General features: G+C 40.0%; 2 protein-coding genes across 4 annotated transcripts in view; one reads left to right on the forward strand and one right to left on the reverse strand.

The window, feature by feature from the left end:
• The window catches only part of LOC133474582 (protein crumbs homolog 1-like), a 40,183-nt gene extending 21,957 nt beyond the window's left edge, over positions 1 to 18,226 (reverse strand). Inside the window, 6 exon segments of the mRNA XM_061766355.1 lie at positions 1,697 to 1,810; positions 1,891 to 2,076; positions 2,796 to 2,935; positions 6,498 to 6,693; positions 7,005 to 7,700; positions 17,917 to 18,226. Of these exon segments, the coding sequence (XP_061622339.1) occupies positions 1,697 to 1,810; positions 1,891 to 2,076; positions 2,796 to 2,935; positions 6,498 to 6,693; positions 7,005 to 7,700; positions 17,917 to 17,986 (1,402 nt within the window). The 5' untranslated portion in view covers positions 17,987 to 18,226.
• Positions 1 to 21,359, forward strand: part of LOC133474583 (Golgi-associated plant pathogenesis-related protein 1-like) — a 294,461-nt gene that overhangs the window by 234,495 nt on the left and 38,607 nt on the right. The window lies entirely within an intron of this gene.

Below are 21,359 nucleotides of genomic sequence, written 5' to 3' on the forward strand. Positions count from 1 at the left end.
TAGAAATTAGAACTTTCCCACTACAACAGTTAAATAACTTGACATAGTTAAATCAAGATGGTCACTTTTTGGGGGCGAACTGATGTACTTTATGATACTGTAACCTAGCATGTGGCTTTTTATCATTGCATTAAAAAACATGAATATACAGTAAATTCTTCTTCAGTCTGCGCTCAGCCATATCTCATCAGCTATGTTCTGTATTTAATCATCTTTTTTAAATTGTAACTACTTTTACACACAGGTGTTGGGTGTCGCAGGGGGACAGAGAGTGGCACTATGCGGGTGAGTGGCACAATGTTTGTGTCTTTTTTCAATTGTCTTGTAAAGCGCTTTGTGTTGCTTTTTAAGTATGAATGGTGCTATACAAGTAAATGTTTGATTGATTGATTGATGGATTGATTGATTGATTGATTGTTAATCTGCTAAATACTGTGAATGGCAGATTTTAAAAAGTCTTGTATAATAGATGTCCCTCTACTATAAATGCCTCCAGCTGGAATACTGTATAGCCAAGGTTAATGCAAAATATAGAAGTTAATGTATCACCTACATAGTATTGTAGTGCCTGAAATTCACCTAAAGTACAAAGGTTTCGACACCACAACATTACAGCTTTTTTTTTTTTTTTTTTTGTAGACCAGAATATTACAGCTTTTTTTTTTTTTTTTTGTAGAAGCGATTTACTGTTAAATGTTATTCTGCATTTTAGGAACTAATGATCAGAATCAGAATCAGAATCATCTTTATTTGCCAAGTATGTCCAAAACACACAAGGAATTTGTCTCCGGTAGTTGGAGCCGCTCTAGTACAACAGACAGTCAATTTACAGAACACTTTGGAGACAGAGACATTGACAAAAAACAATTGTGCAAAAAGATGCAGAGTCCTCTAGCACTTAGAGCAGTTCGAATGACTAATATTGCAATAGACCGGTGCAATGACCATTGTGGAAGGGGCGCTGAGACTTCAAGGAGTGTATGCGGTTTAAAGTGACGAGTAGTGCGATAATCTGGGACAATGTTGGTTGTGCAAATGTTACAGATACTCCTCAAACAGTGTGCAATGGAGCAGATGCTACTCTGGCATGAGTGGCCAGTATATGCAAATAGTGCAGCATGGCGAGACAACTACAGTGAGTGCACGAGTATCTACTCCATGTCAGTGCTAGAGACTCCCAGATTTTCTAGGGTATTCCATTTCAGAGTTTGATCATGTAAAATGTCCAACCAATGTTCTTGAAAGCAGGACTACCATAGAAAAAATAAACAATGGATCTTTACACACATCAACAAAAGATCAGTGAAGTAGCTGATTCAGAAGCTGTTGATTTGACAAGTTAGTTTCAAGTAATTTTAAAAAGTTCAGGAATTCTTTTGTCTTTCCCAGGAAAGAGCTCTATAGGTTACCGTAGGTGGCAACCAAAGATACCTTGGGTCAACCGGATCAAAGCCCTCTACCAGATGCAAATTTCAACTGTTTTTTCCCATTGTGGAGCTACAGTACCACACGCTGTGTAATCTGTTTTCTACTGTATTCATCCTCTGTAGTAGTCATGAAATATTGTGATGTTATCTAATGATTGACCAGTTTTTGAACATAAGACCCATATTGGTCAAAAGATTGCATTACAGGCAGCACAGGTCACATATTTTGGAGTGTTTTAAGTGAGGAAGTGATGAAAAAATGCTCCTACCTGTGAAGCCATCAGAGCACAAACATTGATACGAGTTTACTAAATCCTCACAGCTTCCTCCATGCTGACACGGAGCAGACTCACACTCGTCCACATTGAGAGAGCAATTTTCTCCTGTAACAGCAACATACAGTATGTGTCCACATCATTCACTTTGCTGACAAAGCAGTGTTAAAGGGCAAGAAAATTCTTACCTGTGAATCCAGGTCGACAGTAGCAGATGAATCCAGCTGCTTCTTCATAGGAAAAATTGGCTGTGCTGAGTTCAGGGAGTACCCCATAGTTCTCAACATCTGAGCGCTGGAAGCATTCCCCGCCATTTTCACAGGGGTACTGCTCACACTCATCTTCATCTACCTGGCAGTTCTCTCCCTTGTAACCTAAAAACACAAAGATTAATTCATTGATTAATTTACAAAAACAGGCTGACTTTCTGTGTGGAGGGCATTATTATATTTACGTATCCTATCATTTTGATTAAAGCACACTGAATTGTTTCCTAATATCAGCCCATGTCTTCATGTTTTTTTAATAGTGTGTGAGTTAGGTCTACAAAAGACCTGTGTCGACAGACGTGTGTCAGATGTCTCTGTATTGTCCAAATGAGACTCCAAGTTTGCAAGGTGAAATCAAGCAAAGTAAAACCTTTATTGTGTAAAAGTTTTAAAACACAATTATGAGCAAGCAGCAACACTTGACACATTTGCATGCATCTCTTTTGAGGTACTGTATTATTTTAATTACGAAGCTGGATGTTGGAAGTGCTGCATTGCTGTTTCCACAGAATCACACAACCCTGTTTTTTTTTACACCTTCTGACCCCAAAGTATTTAATTCTATTGTTGATTTTGATTTATGCGTGGGAAACAGCCAGTCTGCAGAGGTATTAAGCCACATTAGCTAGAATCCTTTAATTCGCAAGACATATTGTGATTTAGTGCAGTCGATGCATGGTGGCATTTACAGTTACAACATAATACCTGTATGTGTTATTAACAAATCTATCGATAATGAAATATTTGGTGGAGGAGAAATGTTATGTAAATTAGAGGTTTGCATTATTAGCAAATCCGAGCTAATACCAAGAAAAGTTGTATACCTGGCAAACAGAGGCATTTGTACTGGTTGATCCCCTCCAAGCAAGTGCCTCCATGCTGGCATGGACCTGAAGCACATTCAGGAATATCCTCCTCACAGTTGTGACCTTCAAAGCCTGTCCCCTCACAGTCACACTTATATCTTAGGAAGAGCAGAGACACAGGTGGGATCTTTTAAAACTTACATTAAAATGGAATGATAATTTGAGTCCTAAATTGATATAATTTAAACCTACACATTTTTGCTTGGGTAGAGCAGATTACCATCAAGTAAACTACTAGCAAAATGATTGGATCAAAATATAGAGGTCAACCCTATACCTGTTTTATTGTACTAATGTAACGACTGGGCATGTCAGTTCTGACACAAAACCCATCCAAGCACGCCTTTATGACCTCCTTTTGTGAACTAGGGCACAGTTATGCTTCATCAGAAAAAGCCTTTGACAAATTGTTCCCACAGAGTTGGAAGCACAGAATTGACTCAGGAGCAAAGAAGAGGTATAGTAAACCCCTGATGTATTAATATATTTAACTGAGTGATTCCTCAGACATATTTGGCATGACCCTCATCTTTGTCACTCACTTCAGTCAATCTGTGTTAGGTATTCCCAGCATCTAGTCATCCAATGACTCATTGAAATGGCAGAGAGAAATTGGGTTAATTCTTATCCCCGGTGAAGTGTACACTGTGGCCTGTGTAGAACTACACTGGCACAGCATTTGATTAGTGTGAAAAGGTTAGTATGTGATTCAAAATGTGAAAATAAACTAAATATGATGGACTATCAAATTTAGTAGTTGAGATTATAGCATATCAATGTCAGATTTTCTGAATAATTTTATATTGGAGAAATGTTTTACAGCTCTCGTTCTGAATAATCACTCAATTATATTTCACACTACATAGTGGGCTTGTCAATTTCACCATGACAGGGAATGGGGCATAGAGTGGCAATTGATCCCACACCATTCGCGACAAAGTCAGTCATGTGAACTACTACACTACCAATGACCAATGGTTTTCGTCATAAACAGTTGTAAGAAAAAGTATATGAAGCCTTTGGAATTATCCGGATTGCTGCATAAATTGGTCATAAAATGTGATGATATTCATCTACAGTGCCGTGACAAAGTATTGGGCTCCTTCTCAATTTCTTATATTTTTGCAAAGTTTCCCCACTATAATGTTTAAGATCATCAAACAAATGTCAATATCAAACAAATATAACCCAAGTGAACTTCAAATGCTGTTTTTAAATGGTGATTTCATTTATTAAGGAAACAAAAATATTCAAAGTTACCTGGCCCTGTGTGAAAAAGTAATGACCCCCCCCCCCCCTTGTTAAATCGTGAATTACCTGTGGCTAATCACAGTTTTTGGTTAAATTTCACTGATCACACCCAAGTCTGATTACCTCTAGACTTGTTTAATCAAGAAATTACTTCAACAGAATCTGTTCCGACTAAATCAAGTCAGACAAAAGATCTAAAAAAGCTGCAACAAAATGACACGATCCAAAGAAATTTGAGAAGAGTCGAGAAATAAAGTAATTTAAATGAAGGCTTTTGTATCAGTCTGGAAAGGGATACAAAAGCCATTGCTCAAGCTTTAGGATTCCAGCGAACCATAGGGAGAGCCATTATCCTCAAATGGAGAAAACATGGAACAGTGATGAACCTTCCCAGGAGTGGCCGGCCTACAATGATTACCCCAAGAGAATAGCAATGACTCATCCCGGAGGCCACAAAGGAACTTAGGACAACTTCTAAAGAACTGTAGGCCTCCCTTTCCTCAGTTAAAGTCAGTGTTCATGACAAAACAATAAGGAAGAGACTGATTTTTTAATAATTTTTTTTAAATGAGAATGATTTTTGGGATAATATTATATGGAATAACAAGATGAAAGTTGAGCTTTTTGGAAGGTGGGTCTCGTTACATCTGGCGTAAATGTAACACAGCAATTCAGAAAAAGAACATATCAACAGGCAAACATGGTGGTAGTGTGGTGGTCTTGGGCTGCTTGCTCCTTCGGGACCTGGACAACTTGCTGTGATTGATGGAACCATGAATTCTGTTTCTTTTCTTTTTTTTTTAAATCCTGACGGAGAATGTTCAGCCATTGGTTTGTGACTTAGGTTCTTCAACATGATAACAATACATAACACACCAGTAGGTCAACTTTTGAATTGCTTAAAAAACAAAATGAAAGTTTTGGAATGGCCTATTCAAAGGCCAGGCTTGAATCCAACTGAAATGAGTGGCTAAAATATCTCCAGAGATCTGAAAGGCTCATTGCCAGTTATAGAAAACGTTTGATTTCAGTTGTTGCTGCTAAGGTGGCACGGTGGCCGACTGGTTAGCACATTTGCATCACAGTCCTGAGGACCCGAGTTCAAATCCGGTTTCGCCTGTATGGAGTTTGCATGTTCTCCCCGTGCCTGCGTGGGTTTTTTCCGGGTACTCCCGTTTCCTCCCACATCCCAACAGCATGCATGGTAGGTTAATTGAAGACTCTAAATTGCCGCTAGGTCTGAATGTGAGTTTAAATGGTTATTTGTTTAAATGTGCCCTCCAACTGGCTGGTGACCAGTTCAGGGTGTACTCCGCCACTCTCCCAGAGTCAGCTGGGATAGGCTCCAGCACGCCCGCGACCCTAATGAGGATAAGCGGTTTGGAAAATGAATGAATGAACAAGAGTGGATATCATTTTAGGACACCACAGAGGAACAGTTCTGTCCAAAAGACATTGCAAAAGATAGCCTGGATGTTCCACAGCGCTACTGGCAAACTGGACAGATGAAACCAAAGTTGATTTGTTTGGAACGAACACACAACGCTATGTGTGGCGAGAGAAAAAGGCACAGCACAACACCATCACCAAACCCAACTGTAAAGCATGGTGGAGGGTGTCATCACGTTTTGGGACTGCTTTGTTACCTCAGGGTCTGGACGTATTGCTATAGTGAATGGAAAAATTAATTTCCAACTTTATGAAGACATTTTGCATGAGAACTTAAGACCATCTTTCTGCCAAATGAAGCTTAACCGAAGATTTGTTTTGAAACAGGACAACGACCCAATAGACAGAAGTAAATCAACAAATGAAGGGCTTCAAACAGAAGAAAATATGCCTTTCGAGTGGCCCAGTCAGAGTCCTCACCTTAACCTGAATAAGATGCTTCCGTATGACCTCAAAGAAAAGCGATTCAGACCAGACCTCCCAAAAATATTGCTGAACTGAAACAGTTTTGTGAGGAGGAATGGTCTTGCTGATCATTATAAAGTTCTGATCTGCAACTTGGAGACATTTGTTTGAGGTAATTGCTGCCAAAGGAGGCTCAACGGCCTCAAAGGAGGCCTTAATTCAAAGGCTGATATAGTTTTTTGACCCTGCACTTTTACGTTGACTTGCTGTTTGGTAAAAACATTTGGAAACATATAGTGTAACTATTTATGTGATATGAGTCTGATATGGCCAATTTATGACCAATTTTAGCAGAACTAAAGTTACAACGGGTGCACATACCTTCCCTTGCAACTGTATATTGCATACCTAAAAAAACACACATTGCTAAGATTGCACTTGTCTTGTTTGAATAAAGCAGACCCTGTCCACCCCTGCAGTCTTGTTTTAATAAAGCAGACACAGGTTTTTATAATGAATGAAATAGGATGATGTGTGTGTTTTGGTGGACCCTACCTGTTGACCCCATCAATGCACCTGCCTTCATTCAGACATGGCATGCTGGCACATTCATCAATGTTGATCTCACAGTCTTGACCCTGGAAGCCATCCATACACTCACACGTGTACGTGGCAACATAGTCTCGGCAGGTACCGCCATTCTGGCAGGGTTGTACTTCGCACTCATCAATCTCTACCTCACAGTTAATCCCTGCAGGGATGGCAGTGGGCCAAGACATGAGATTGGCAACATACTTAATTTATCTGAGCACACAAACACTCAAAACAATAACACAGATGGCCAGCAGCACCATAAGACATTAAACTACTCCAACAGCGACACGTGTATTTTATGTCACTTGATGTACATTACAATGGGATCCATATAGAGTACACTAATGGAATTATTTGGCAAATATATTAAAAAATATATATTCTTATAATTTGGGTTTATGTTAACTGCAATTCACATAAAAATAAGGTTTGGGTAATTGCAGAGTGTCGTACTCATGTTTGCCCTACCTTTGAAACCTTCAGCACAATCACAGATGTAATTGTCCACTTCGTCCAAACATGTGCCATTATTTTGACATGGTGCGGAGGCACATTCATTTATGTCCAAGTCACAGTGGAAGCCTTGAAATCCAGGCACACAGAAACACTGGTAGGCATTGACGCCATCTTTACAGATGGCACCATTTTGACAGGGTGCAGACTTGCATTCATTGATATTTTCTTCACAGCTGGCCCCTTGGTATCCAGCATGACACTGACAATGATGTCCAATGTCAGGAATGTCAATACAGGTTCCCCTATTGTGGCATGTTTCCTCTGAGCAAGTGGTGATCTTAGACTCACAGTATTCGCCTCCAAATCCATATGGACAGTGGCATGAATAGGCATCAATTCTGTTGACACAGTAAGACCTGATACCTTTGCAGGGGTTGCTCTCACACTCGTCTACATCCTGGGTGCAGTTGAGGCCTGTGAAGCCATCCGGACAGTGGCATGTGAAATTGCCAGTTCCGGGACTGCTGGTACAGTTGGTGCAAGGTGCCAAGATGCAAGCGTCATACAGCTCATCACAGTTTTTGCCCATGTACCATACGGGTCCTTTGGGACAAAGGCACACATAGTCACCCAGATGTTCAAGACAGGTGGCGCCATTGTTGCAGGGTGATGAGAGACATTTGTCTGCTGCTGCTGTACACAGAAGACCTGGAAATGAAATGACATACAAATACTGAGGATTTAATAAGCTCCATTTGTACAAAATACATAATAACACAGTGATACACTATACGGACAATAGTTGCTATGTAGAGCAGAACTGGATTTTTTTGTTGTCATGTCAAATACTAGTCTTCTTAATCACTTTAAACTTAGCAAAAACAGACAGGAGTCAGTAGTATTAATGTAAATTGGGTCTGGACAAGGAATGTTACATACAGTATGCTTGCTGGATGTGTTAACATAAACTCTTTCACCAGCTGCGACGTCACATACGATTGTCTTGAAGTTTCTCCACTATACACACAGACACACAAATGGCAATTCTGGTACTGTTCAGTACTTGAATATTAGCACTTGTGCTTTCTGCTGTCCATTTCAGAATGTCAATGTCTTTGCTCGAGAAAGAATCGAACGATGCTCAATCAGATTGATCGCACACATTATTTCACTTTAACCAAGCCAAAGTGTGATCACACCCGAAAGACTGGTAAACTAATTTCAGAAGCACTTTCCAGTTTCAGCATGTTTAATCAGATAATTATAATGTCGTAGCTTTACCTGTTTGCAAGAAATTATTGAAACTGTATCAAAATGTTTCACTTTCCAAAAATAAAAAGCTCAGTTTTGATTGACACGGTAAGGGAAGTATTTATTTAACAATATATAAAATATACTTATTTAATAGATTCGAGGTCAATTCTGTGTTAGTATCCTTTTCAAGATGCCGACAAGTTAACCAAAGATACATGTTTTGATTGTGAGGGAAACTTGAATCAAAAGGGGACTTGGCATGCTTCGGGCCAGCAGTAACCAACAATTCATTTATCATGCCACATATCCTGAAGTACAATATATCCATCTATCCGTCCATTTTCTGTACCGGCGCCTATCCCATCAGACTGCGGGTGAGAGGCGAGGTGCTTAACTGGCCAGCCAATCGCAGGGCACATAAACAATCATTCGCACTCACATTCACACCTATGGGCAATTTAGAGTCTTCAAATAACCTACCATGCATGTTTTTTGGAATGTGGGAGGAAACTGGATTACCCAGAGAAAACACACGTAGGCACGGGAAGAACATGCAAACTCCACACAGGCGAGGCCGGATTTGAATCGGGTCCTCAAAACTAGGGTTGGGCAGAAGGCCAATCACCTGCTCACTTAAAAATCTACAGATTACAGAAACTGCAATTATGACCTATTGTGCCTCATAGTGTTGAGAGCTCTAACTAATTTACCATCTGAAGTTAAGACATAACAAAAACAAAAGCTTTTTTTTTTTTTGTACAGAATATATTCTATTCTATTTAATCCTGCTTCATGTTTGCTGTAAATGCCTTGCAATGCAATAGCCTAATTTCTTTGGTTAATGAAAACTGTAATTACTATATATGTTTGTGCATTATTAAAAAGAATCCAGTGGCATGGATACGTTTTATAATATAGCTTGCATGTTCATCCCAATAAATTTTTGACCAGTGCAATAAATAGTCTGTCATAGATTAATGTAAATTGTGTTTTTGTTTTCAACATACCTATTATGCCTCAGACGATAAAGCTATGGCATAAAAATTTTTCACCAAACATCTCGGTCATATGATGGCACAACTTTCAATGAGCAGTTTGAAAACTGTCAATTTGACTGGAAGTGAACGTCTTAACTTTTGGTCAAAGTATGGACATCCTTCTCTCATAGGCTTTAGTTGTATTACTGTGTGGCTTATACAGGGGGCTACCTGTAGCTCTGACCTTTCGAGGTGCTTAGGAACCAATCTGGTAATGAAAGGTAAAAAGCCTATCTTTCTTCTGGATTTAAGGTCAAAGCAGATGGTGTCAAAAGTAAACGTATTAGATGGCTAGGTTAGCAGCTGTCAGTGTGTCTATGAAAGTAACACTCACAAACATTTATACTGTTTGGGAAGGACGTGGGTAAGATGTCACTGTTATGGGCAATGATGAACACTGTAAATGCATTTCCTAATAACACAAAAACAACAGATACCTCGAAGGGAGAACTAATCGAGTGGCGTGATTTCTAACTCAAAGCATAGCATCCCATGTAGTCTATCTGCACTGTACAGTATTTGCTTTGCTGGGTCAAATTAGGTGTGAAAAGACATTAGAGAGGAGTTACAGTTGGCTATTTTTTTTAAATAAAGTAGTCAGTATCCATTGTTTAAACAAATCTGAAAAGGTAATGCAGATTGAAACATTGGCTTGTCATAATCAGGAGCCAGTAATAAGATGAAAAAATTAGTATACTTATGCTTAGCTAAAATCCCCCTTGAAAAGTGTAATGGATAACCATTGACTTGGGCTATGAATATCCTCATAATAATTGTCTATATCAAATTCTGAACTACGGATTTTTTCCAAGAAAAAAAAGTCTGTCTGGCATTAATAAATGGATGATTAATTTTGCTACCTACTATTCCGATTATAATCGGTTTAGAAGCCCAAACCAAATGAAAATGCTCCATATAAACACCTCAATCAGAATAAACAGGCTGATTCCAAATGGAATTTAATTCGGTTTCACAAAGGTGGAATATTCCTTTTGGTAAACCAATCAGAAGTCAATTTTTGCCATGTAAACCGTCATTCGGAATTGAGGGAAATGCTCTGTCTGTGCGTGCTGCGTCTCGATGTAAATCCACGGCGTAAATATGGTGGCTCCCGACAGAGCTCGTATGTAACGGAGATCTTGTTTTTAACTACTTATAAGTTGTTTGTATTAAGCGTTATTTTATTTTTTTTATAAACGTAATAAAATAATCCCAACTACTGTGCTGAGTAGATGGCGGATCTCCATCTGGATAAATGACAAGACATTGAAATGCCCATGTCACGCGGCTGTTCCGATTAAATGTAGTGCACCTGTATACACCCAATCGGAATAGATCACGTCACATGTACATAGTCGACCAGAGATCCTCAATCCGAATGATTTTAATCGGAATGACAAAAAGTCTCCATGCAAACCCGGCTATTGCAGGTATTTGTTTTTGCAGGTGCTGATCTTCACCCTGTGTCAAGGCACTCTCTGACCCCTGTATGAATTCCTTTCCTTATGTTTTTTTTTTGTATGATCATTCTACCTCTTTCACTGTTTCAAGATTCCCCCATGACTCTTCAACAACCAACAAGTGCATGTTTCTGCAGGAACCTGTGCAAATGTGGTGGAAACAGAGATAGATCATTGGACTGTTTCAAAATCCCTTGTGAATATTCTTAGCACTTTCCCATTACAAATACAGTACATACATTTATGGTATGTACAGTTTCACACTCTCTAGATTCCCACCATTACTACAATTTTCCTTTAATTGACACACACTGGTATATCTAAAATCAATTGTAGTGGACAGGGGTCAAATCTGACATGGAGAAGCTTCAGTGTGCACAAACTCTGTGCCATCTGTACTAAAGGGTAACTTTTTTAAGTATTTTTATCATTTGTGTATTTTTGCTCCCTTTAGGAAAAGTCACCAAATTTCGGGGTGAAAAATTACATTTGGGGTATTTGTCTTGCTGTTACATGTCAAAACGGGTCAAATTTAACCTGGACAGTATGTAAGGGTTAAACAGGTCATGGCAGGGGTTGCTTTCTAGTCGCTTATCAGATTTTCATTTTTAAAAGGGAGATTATGTGATTTGTTATTATTTCACATGTTGCAAACCCTGCTTTTTTTAAATGATTAAAACTTTGCTCCGCCCTACAGTCAAAATGTCCCTGGTTGGAATCTCGGCTCAGGCCCTCTTGTGTGGCGTGTGCATGATCTCCACGTGCGTGCGTGGGATTTCTAAAGCTTCCTCCCACATTTCAAAAACGCGCATATTACGTGAATTGAAGACTAAATTTTCCGTAGGTGTGAATCTGACTGTCAATGGTTGTTTGTGTACAGTTAGTATGTGCGTGCAATGACTTGCAACCAGTCTAGGCAGAGTGTACCCAGCCTCTCGCCCAATGTCAGCTGGGATAGGCTCCAGCTCACCCGTGACCCTGGTGGGGAATAGCAGTGTAGAAAATTGATAAAGGGAATAGAAGTATATAAACTAGGCTACAGACTACACCACTTTGACACATCCCCTGTTTCCTACCAACAAGATGTTTAATTTCTCATTCGTGCTTAGATCATTACTTTTACAATTACTGTGGAAAGTGCTTAATTGCACAACTCACCAAACAGCAGCTACAAGCCTTTCATCCCCCCCCAAAAAAAGTTCATATCTTCCGAAAAACATAGTTTCTTAATTTCCCACCGCATCTACTCATAATCCCGCTCTATCATTTCTTTATCTACCGTAACTCCTCACATCAGATTCTCCACTACACTTGCGGGATACATCTCAAGTCATACAACTACTAAGATTTCTGTTTTAATTTGAGTGCTGTAAAGGAATGTGTGGGACTGAAATATTTCACAAGTGAACTGAATGGCACTTTGTGTGTTAATTATCTAGTGGTGAAGGTGTTTATGTTTCTTCCCCTTATCTCAGATGGAAGCTTTAAAGATGTGTCATTTCCTTCGCCTTGCATCATCTCTTCACATCCTTCTGAGCTACCATTTTACTGCTGGGAGATACACATCTTTAAATCATGCTAAAGATCACCCTGTACACCTGTACAAAGGAAATCCTGAGGAGTAACATATACTTTAAACTGTTCAACTTGTAATGTCATTGATCTTCATAGAGAGAGGAGCTGACAGCGGCTGCAAGGATCTCCTCACTCTACACCCCTCCATCCAGACCCCATCAACCCCTCACACATTCCAAGGAGATGATAACAGCACCTCCTAAACATAGCCCAACCCCCAGAATCACAGAGCACGCTGTAGATCATGGTTATGGTGAGACAAGCTTGATCCTTGGCACTGAATGGTACCGTGACTATATCAGCACAGAGATAACGTTGAGCAGAGCTGGTCACTGCTAGCAGGTAGAAGTTGTCGGCCACTGACACTGTCCAGACTACAATGTGTCCTTTCTAGACCGTCACATGAACCGCGGATTACCTCCCACTGCTGTGTAGAATGGAACTGATTCTTCAATTTTCTTCAATTCTTCTGATTCTGCGGTATTTGCAGATCACTCCAATGTTGACTTAAAGGTCCCATGCCATCAAAATCTATTTTTTTCTACTGCTTTATTATTAACATAGGTCAAAATACGACTGTGACCTGGTTTAAGTTGATAACTATGTGGTTTGTCCATTAGGTGCAAAGGGCAATAAACAGCATGGGGCTTTAAAAAAAGACTGGATCAGACCGTTTGTTAGTGTATATATTTAGTAATTATTCACGTACCTGCCCACTTCGTGGTTCGTACCCACTCTCTCAACTCAGCTAAACAGCAACACGGCATTTCCGGGTTTTAAGCGAGTCTCAGCTGCTGTCAAGCCATACAAATACCGTCTATAAAATAGGGCTGGGGAAAAAAGAAATCGAATGACTCGGCTAAGTCTACTTCAAACATAGGAAGATGCATAATTTCTGCCTTCAGCTCCGCCAAGGCCCACCAAAAAAAAATAAAAAATTTAAAAAAATAAAATAAAATAGTTCCGCCCGGCACCATGTTTTTGCCCCTGAACCAATGTTTCACATTGACATACATTGCAGATAGACGCGGTGTGGGACCACTGATAAACTTCGGCAAAAACGACAGAGGAGCGTCTGTAAGTGATTTTTAAGACACAACTTCATTATAGCCAGTGCTGATTAAAAGCATTTTTTTTTTTACTATTAATCATGGATGGCTGCACAGTGGACAACTGCTTAGCACATCTGCCTCACAGTTCTGAGGACCAGGGTTCAAATCCGGCCTGGACTGTGTGGAGTTTGCATGTTCTACCCATGCCTGTGTGGTATCATCCTAAAAACATGCGTGTTAGGTTAATTGAAGACTCAAAATTGCCCGTAGGTGTGAACGTGAGTGCGAATGGTTGTTTGTTTATATGTACCCTGTGATTGGCTGGCGACCAGGTCAGGGTGTACAGCGCCTCTCGCCCAAAGATAGCTGGGATAGGCTCCAGCACGCCCGCGACCCTAATGAAGATAAGCGGTACAGAAAATGGATGGATGGATGATTTCTCCCATTGTAAACAATACATTGTGAACCCACTCAGTGGAGTGCTGTTTTTCATTGCGTATGGAGCCACGACACTCAAAAAGTGGGCCTTTTTGCTCCACTTGAAGAATAAGTGGTTTTCCTTTTGCATTCCAGTGGATTTTTATTCTTCTCGAACTCCCCGGTTTCCGGAGTGGTCTCCGACGAGGAGCGTAGCCTGTATCTGAGCTGGAGCGCTCTAAGCTGGGCTTCCATGCGGCACGCACCCGTGCTAAGTCATCTCATGCTGTCGATGCTATCGATCTCCTGCTGCTAACACTGACTTTGCTCACATAGTCTCGTGAGCTACGGACTCTTGAGGTTACATCCCAGTGGCTAATGCTAATGCATGCTAACGTGTCTACTGGAGGCAGGAGCTTGTCGGTAGTTTAAAGCCATTTCATTCTCCCAGTTGTTGAAAGACAGGCAGTCATTGGCTGACTGTCAGCTTTTTGGATACCGGCCTTGAACACACCATATGAATTGTTTTGGTTTCGGTACTTGGTGATATACTATCCCTAGCGCACTAATGCTAATCGCAAATGCTGAGCATTTAGTAAAGGCTGATTTTTTTGTCACATATTCTGTACAGAGTTTGTACCGTACACTCAGTACCAACATATGCGGTTTAAGGATAGAAGTTCAGCTCTCATAAATTAGAATAAAATGTATGTTAGTAGCAAAAAAAAAAAAAGATTGACAAAATATATAGGATAATTTATTCTAAAAACAGTCCTACTGTACACTGTACATACGTTTTGTTTTAATATTTATGATTTATAATCCAACTGTGAATGAAATAGCGACGCTTGCGGTCATTGTCGCCAAATTGTGCGCCAGCGATAAGTGTCATGTGTCGGTTATGTTGAAGTGAATGGGAGGCAGGACCAGCCGCTCAAAATATTCTCCACTCTTTTATTTCCACCCACATCCCATTTCAGATCACTTTCCCTGTTAGCGGGCCAACAATTCAACGCTTGGTAAATTCTGCTTCAGAATGATAGTAAGACCCCACATAGAAGGATCCAAACACGTCATCGTTATGAACACTTGGCCGCCACAAGCCACAAGACGCCGTTTTACTGCCAAGGACCAATCAGAGTAAAGCTCTTTTCCATATTTAAATTAACAATAACCAATCTAATCAGAGCAAAGCTTATTATTTTATTAATGAGAAATATGGCCTTCTCAATTGCCAGGTGTAAAAGACTAACTAGAATAGCTTGAAAAAGGGCATGCTGGGTATTTCCAATCCAAATTATCTTGCAAACCCGAGAAAAAGGACATAAACAATTATGGAAAAAAAAAATGGGACCTTTGAGTTGGTCATTGAAATTAACCTTACAGTAAATGGAAGGAAATATAGGCAGTTGGTTTTCCCCTTTGCAGCGATAATTTTTTAAAGATTTTAATTTCTATTCATCCAGATGAATCCACCACCGATGGTGATTCTTAGCAGTAGAGACTGGGCTTTAACCTTTTAAGAGTCACATAATGAAATACTGTACTTCAAAATTAAAATTTATTTTTGCACAATACACTTACACTTGACATGCATTATAAAAAATTTTACTAAGGAAATCTTTCCAAATCATTAAATAATTATATCCATAATGACATTCCAATAAAATTACTTTAAATTCATCTTATTCAGCTGTCGCTTCAGTCATTACGATGACATTTCTGACTGGCAGAAAACAGGTTTCTACCGAATTGTAGTTCTATGTGTGGTACTGTATCTATGAGGGGGAGTCAAAAAGTAATGCAACCAATTTCATTTAACCGATGAATAATTCCTTTTTTTCTGAAATAATCACAGTTTGTAGTTTAAATACTTGTTTTAAGGTTAACTTAAAAAAGGTTTTGTTCGAGCCTGTCCCCTTCCCGTCAGCCATTATGGAAATGAGGTCATTGTTGGATGCCATCAGACACAGAGAGCTGTGGTTAAATTTCTTGCTTTGGAAGGGAACCCACCACTAAACATTTTTAAAAGGTTGCAAAATGTTGTATGGGGTTAGGGTTATGTCATCAGTGATGACACACGATGGTGATGACATACTGTAATCTGCGATCTTCTTTATTAGTGACTCGACCCTAGCACTATTCCCAGGATTAATTGCTGAAGATGGTCTGCCGCTCCTTTGCTTGTCTCGGAGGTCACTCAAAGCAGGCTCTTGTTTTTGGCCTTTAATCCTGGAAACCCACTTTTTGACTGTGCTGTAGCCTATAGCAGCTTCCCCATACACATTTTGCAACCTTTTGTAAAAGTTTAGTGGCGGTTCCCCTTCCAAAGCAAGAAATTCAATCACAGCTCTCTGCTTCTGACGGACATCCAACAATGACGTCGGAAAAAAAATTAGTAGGTTAAATTCAATTTGGCTCATTACTTTTTGACTGCCTCTCATATTTAGACTTAAAGGAGATATAATATGCTACACATGTATATGTACAGTGTTCTCAGTTTTAACTGTGCGCTTGGCGGACAAGGGATGGTGTATTTATACTGTATATTGTATGTCAATGTAATTATATTGGTATGGCAGAAGGAGCTAAATTTTCTCGCAGGTACCCAATCACATCAGCAGAATCAGAGGCATGCTGAAGCGGCAGAGGAATCAGTGGTGCTGTGACTTAAAAAGGGGGAAGCCCCCGGCCAACAAGTTGAGCTCCAAGCCATTTTATTCCCCGTCAGACACTGGCAGGTCTTCTGGGTACAGCTTTGTGCTCCAAAGTCTCCACAGCAGGTGGCTGCTTTGCTTTATACAAAAATGCACAAATCCTCTGAATCAGTCACGGTTACACATTGAGTCAGACAGTGGCATGCATGCTTTTGTCCCTTGTGTAAGCTGAATAGTCTAATGCCTTATCTAATGTTTTTGTCAAGTTTAAACAATGTGCATGTGGCAACACACAGTACATTTCATTCAATTTCAACATTTTAGTTTTAAATACAGTAATTTTATTTGTAAAGTAGCAATAATTGCTGGCATTAATTGCTGTTTCCCACTTGTTCACTCATTTAGCATTGCATATATTTCTATGAACATTTACCAGTACCTTAGATCCAACAGTGTGTCATGTATTTGTCTTTTTTTTTTTTCAGAACACATTCAAGTTGGATTCGTCAGTTTTATGCTGCAAAGATCTAATGCACCTGTGCTTGACTGAGTCATCTGCACATGGCAGACATAAGAGATCCAAAGAGAAGAGGGAGGGTTGTGTTTTGTAGCCTCTTTCCTCAAGGCTTTTATTGAATGTAATGCCTCTTTTCTTTTTGTTTTTTAATTAATACGTATCCGGCAAACTTTTTCTGTTGTTTCGGTTGTTTACACGTTTATTTATTTTTTTACAGTACTCTTTCACAGTTAACATAATCAAAGACATTTTTAGGGCTTATTTGTCTTTAATTCCTTCATAACTCAGGGTGCCAGGACTAGGCATGTTTTCTTAATTCCCATCACCACCCCCATTGAGCACTGAGACAAAAAAAAAAATGTGCAGCAGTGCAGCCGGACGCTCAGCTCGTTACCATGGTGATGTTTAACAATGCCACCCAGCCTGTCCCTGCCTTCGATTCGCCACCGTTTAAATGAGCTTCAGACGCTGCACACAAATGAGGGTCACGGGGAAAATGGGTCAGCGTGGTTTTCAAAAGGTGGAGGGGTCGCCCAGCAAAGTCTCAACAACAACCCCCGCACACACCATGGGACTGGTGGAGCTAATCCAGGGGAAAATATTGCTACTTAGATGTTTTATTAGTAAACTACTTCAGCACGCATGAGGAAGTTACTACTTTGATAAGAGACATACTTTCTCAAAGGTGTGAGCAAACTCTAGAATTGTTTGCAGTTACAACTCAAATGCTATTGTAGTAGTGTGATGCTGCTGGGGCTGGAGACAGTGCATGAATGACTTCCATGATGCTTAAACACATTTTGATTTCTGATTTTGCAACATCTTTGATAACTAATGCACTATTCAAATAAAATGTGCTATTATTTCTAAATCATCTTAAATTACTACAACTAAATTATGCTGTAGTATGAAATTAAGTAATTTTACTCTTGTTGAAGCACAGGTACAGCCTTACCGAGTTTGAACATCATCATGGTGATCAGCAGTGTCCTCTGATGTCTGGACCAAACTTTTCCTAACTCCATGGCAATGCAGGCTGCACAAGTTTCCGATCAGTGTCGCGCAATGCTGTCACTCCTCAGGTTCTCCATCCAGCACGCTGCAGAGCTCCATCCATGCTGCACAAAGTGAACTGAGAGTCAGAACCAGCTCCTCCATGTCTGACCACTTTGGGCACTACTGGGTGTTGCGTGTTGTGTTTGTTTGAGCAAATGGCATGTGTGCACGAGTAGTCTCTCTGGGGAACAAACTGGGACAGAGTAAATCAGAATAATCACCCCAGCAGAGAGTGGCTGGAGGAAAACATGAAATGGAGCTCAGGACTGAACTCCACCCACTGTGTTCAGGTTCAATAAACACAACTCCCTATCCATTATTATTTTGAAGTGTTGTACATCTTCGGATTAAATTGGATTTTTCACCTTCTGCAATACGGAACAGTATATGTACAGAACCAACCATATTATATACGTAATACAATATATACCTAAAAATTATATTACTCAATTAATATTCCCTTATCCAGATTAATATTCTGTTTTGTGTGTGTGTGTGTGTGTGTGTGTGTATCAGCACTCACTATATACACCAGATACAATTGAATATACTTTTGATTTATTGATTTATGGTTGCAGGTTGGGGCATGTTAATAGAGATTCTTGTTTGTAATGGTGGGTGAATATTTAGGATGCATACATGTTATTGTAGTTTAAAGTAAGCCTTTTGTTGTATGATCAAACCGTTGTACTTTCAAACATCGACCCATCCATTTTCTATAAATGCTTATCCTGTTCGGGGTCACGGGGGTACTTTCAAAGATGTCCAACATAAATGTCTTTTTAAAATATATATAATATTTTCTAAGAATCAAAGTGTTTTCCTCATGGATGTCAGTAATGCACTCCTGGCAGGTTTTTTGAGGTGATGTGTGCTCACTGATGTCCACTGACATGTTTGTTCTGGTGCGGCAGCTCCCACGGGACCTGGGCCTGGATCCCAGTTCAATATTATCACTGTAAGAGTGTGAATCTTGGATCAATGGATCGTTGCTCCACAGTCCACATCAACACCCACCCTTCTGCTTTAGAAGAGGGCGGAGGGATTTATTTGGTGGAGCCAACTGTGGCACCCGTTCACTCCTACCCCCAACCCCAGATCTTAAGCCCAGCATTAACTCCACCCTGCCGCGTTCACGGCAACAAAAAAGTTAATTAAACATTGAGAAAGAAGCAGCCGTTTGGGAGAGACAGGCTTCGCCACTTCAGCGCCTCCAACAAGCGACATGTTAGATAGTGGGGTCACAGCAGCCCCACATTCCTCAGAGAAAGGCTGCTGCATTCTATAAAGCTGTTACACAATAGAGAAATAGGCCGGGTGACATGTTGTCTCAGCCAGGTTGGCTTTCCACAGTGCAGGCCTGAGGAACTTGATTCGGACAATGCAGACACAGAAACATGCTAAACACACATCATTATATTATTTTAAATGTAATAACATTGGGGGTCTTTGTAGCTGTTTTTGTCACTCTCACATGGTATACCTTTAGAGTCAGAGCAGTCAGAAGGATTTTTTCCGAATGTAAAAAAAAAAAAAAAAAAATCACGTTGGTTTTATCGCAGTCATGCAATATATGTAAAAATGCATGGAAATAAATTTGATATCCGTGGATTACCTTTTTCTGATTTCTGAGGCACTAAAAGCAAGAGCGCCACAGGTTTAAAAATTTTAGGCCCTGATTTTTGTAGTGTATGTATTTTTTTTATTCAGTAGCTTTATTTCATTAATTTTATAAATAACACCAATAAAGTATACTGTATGTCTATCAAGGGTTTATTCTAGCACCCTGTGGTTAAAGTCCTGTTAAGACTGCTGATTTTCAGGACTCTACTTAATTTACTGCAGTTTTTGAGTTTTCATTATTTTTTCTTTGAACTGTTTCCTTTGTGTCACTTTTCACAGGAGGGAGCACCTTTCTTTGGTTCAAATAGTTGCCACCTTGACATTTGTTTTACACTAAATAGACATTTACGGACTGACCAATAGTACAGCGTGATGACGTTCACATGAATTAGTGTCCCATTCTTCGAGATGTGCTTTTGGGCATTAATCGCGCTTCACAAAAGAGCAAGTTCTTTTTGCCAAGAGAACTGACGCAATCCCATACTATGACTCAAACTGATTTGTTGCTGGCAACAATGGATGGATGGTCCTTTTTTTCTAGAGCCTGACTAAAAGTTGACTTTTGAAAGAGTAACCTTCTGACTTTGTACAGTAACTAGAAGTCTCAAAAAACATTGGAGCCTGGCGCACATGGGGTCATTTGCTGTGGGTGAGAGATGGTCCTCGATGTCCTTGTGAAGTAATTTAAAGGATTGCAGATTATGTGTATTCATGGATGCATCCATTCAAAGTGAAAATCCTACTACTACTTGAGTTTATATATTCTGCACCATCGAGAGTGAAATATTTAAATCCCTTGCAATCTATATATACAATGTTTAATCGCTCTTCAAACTTTCAGAGATTAGTGTCGCCATTTTATGTAAGATTAGTAAATTAAACAAAATTATTAAATCTTGCAGATTCCATTTCGTTGCATATATATCTATATATATATCCATCCATCCATTTTCTGAGCCGCTTCTCCTCACTAGGGTCGCGGGCGTGCTGGAGCCTATCCCAGCTGTCATCGGGCAGGAGGCGGGGTACACCCTGAACTGGTTGCCAGCCAATCGCAGGGCACATAGAAACTAACAACCATTCGCACTCACAGTCATGCCGATGGGCAATTTTTAGAGTCTCCAATTAATGCATGTTTTTGGGATGTGGGAGGAAACCGGAGAAAACCCACGCAGGCACGGGGAGAACATGCAAACTCCACACAGGCGGGGACGGGGATTGAACCCCGCACCTCAGAACTGTGAGGCTAACGCTCTAACCAGTCGGCCACCGTGCCGCCTCTATATATATATCTATATATATATATATATATATATATATATATAGATATATATGCTGGGGTTGGCTGGGCGGGGGGTGGCATTGTGTCCCTGCAGCCCCCACCGGGTGGCCAGTTGTCGGGGTGCCTCAGTGGGGCCGGCGGACCACCCTGGGTCCCTCGGTGTGGGAAGTTTCCCGTCCACCGAGCTGCTCTCGGGTGGACCCCTGGGCCCGATCTACTACTTGAGTTTATATATTCTGCACCATCGAGAGTGAAATATTTAAATCCCTTGCAATCTATATATACAATGTTTAATCGCTCTTCAAACTTTCAGAGATTAGTGTCGCCATTTTATGTAAGATTAGTAAATTAAACAAAATTATTAAATCTTGCAGATTCCATTTCGTTGCATATATATATATCTATATATATATATACATATATATATATATATATAT

This window comes from Phyllopteryx taeniolatus, chromosome 3, assembly GCF_024500385.1.
Source record: "Phyllopteryx taeniolatus isolate TA_2022b chromosome 3, UOR_Ptae_1.2, whole genome shotgun sequence".
In the NCBI taxonomy this organism is placed as follows: Eukaryota; Metazoa; Chordata; class Actinopteri; order Syngnathiformes; family Syngnathidae; genus Phyllopteryx; species Phyllopteryx taeniolatus.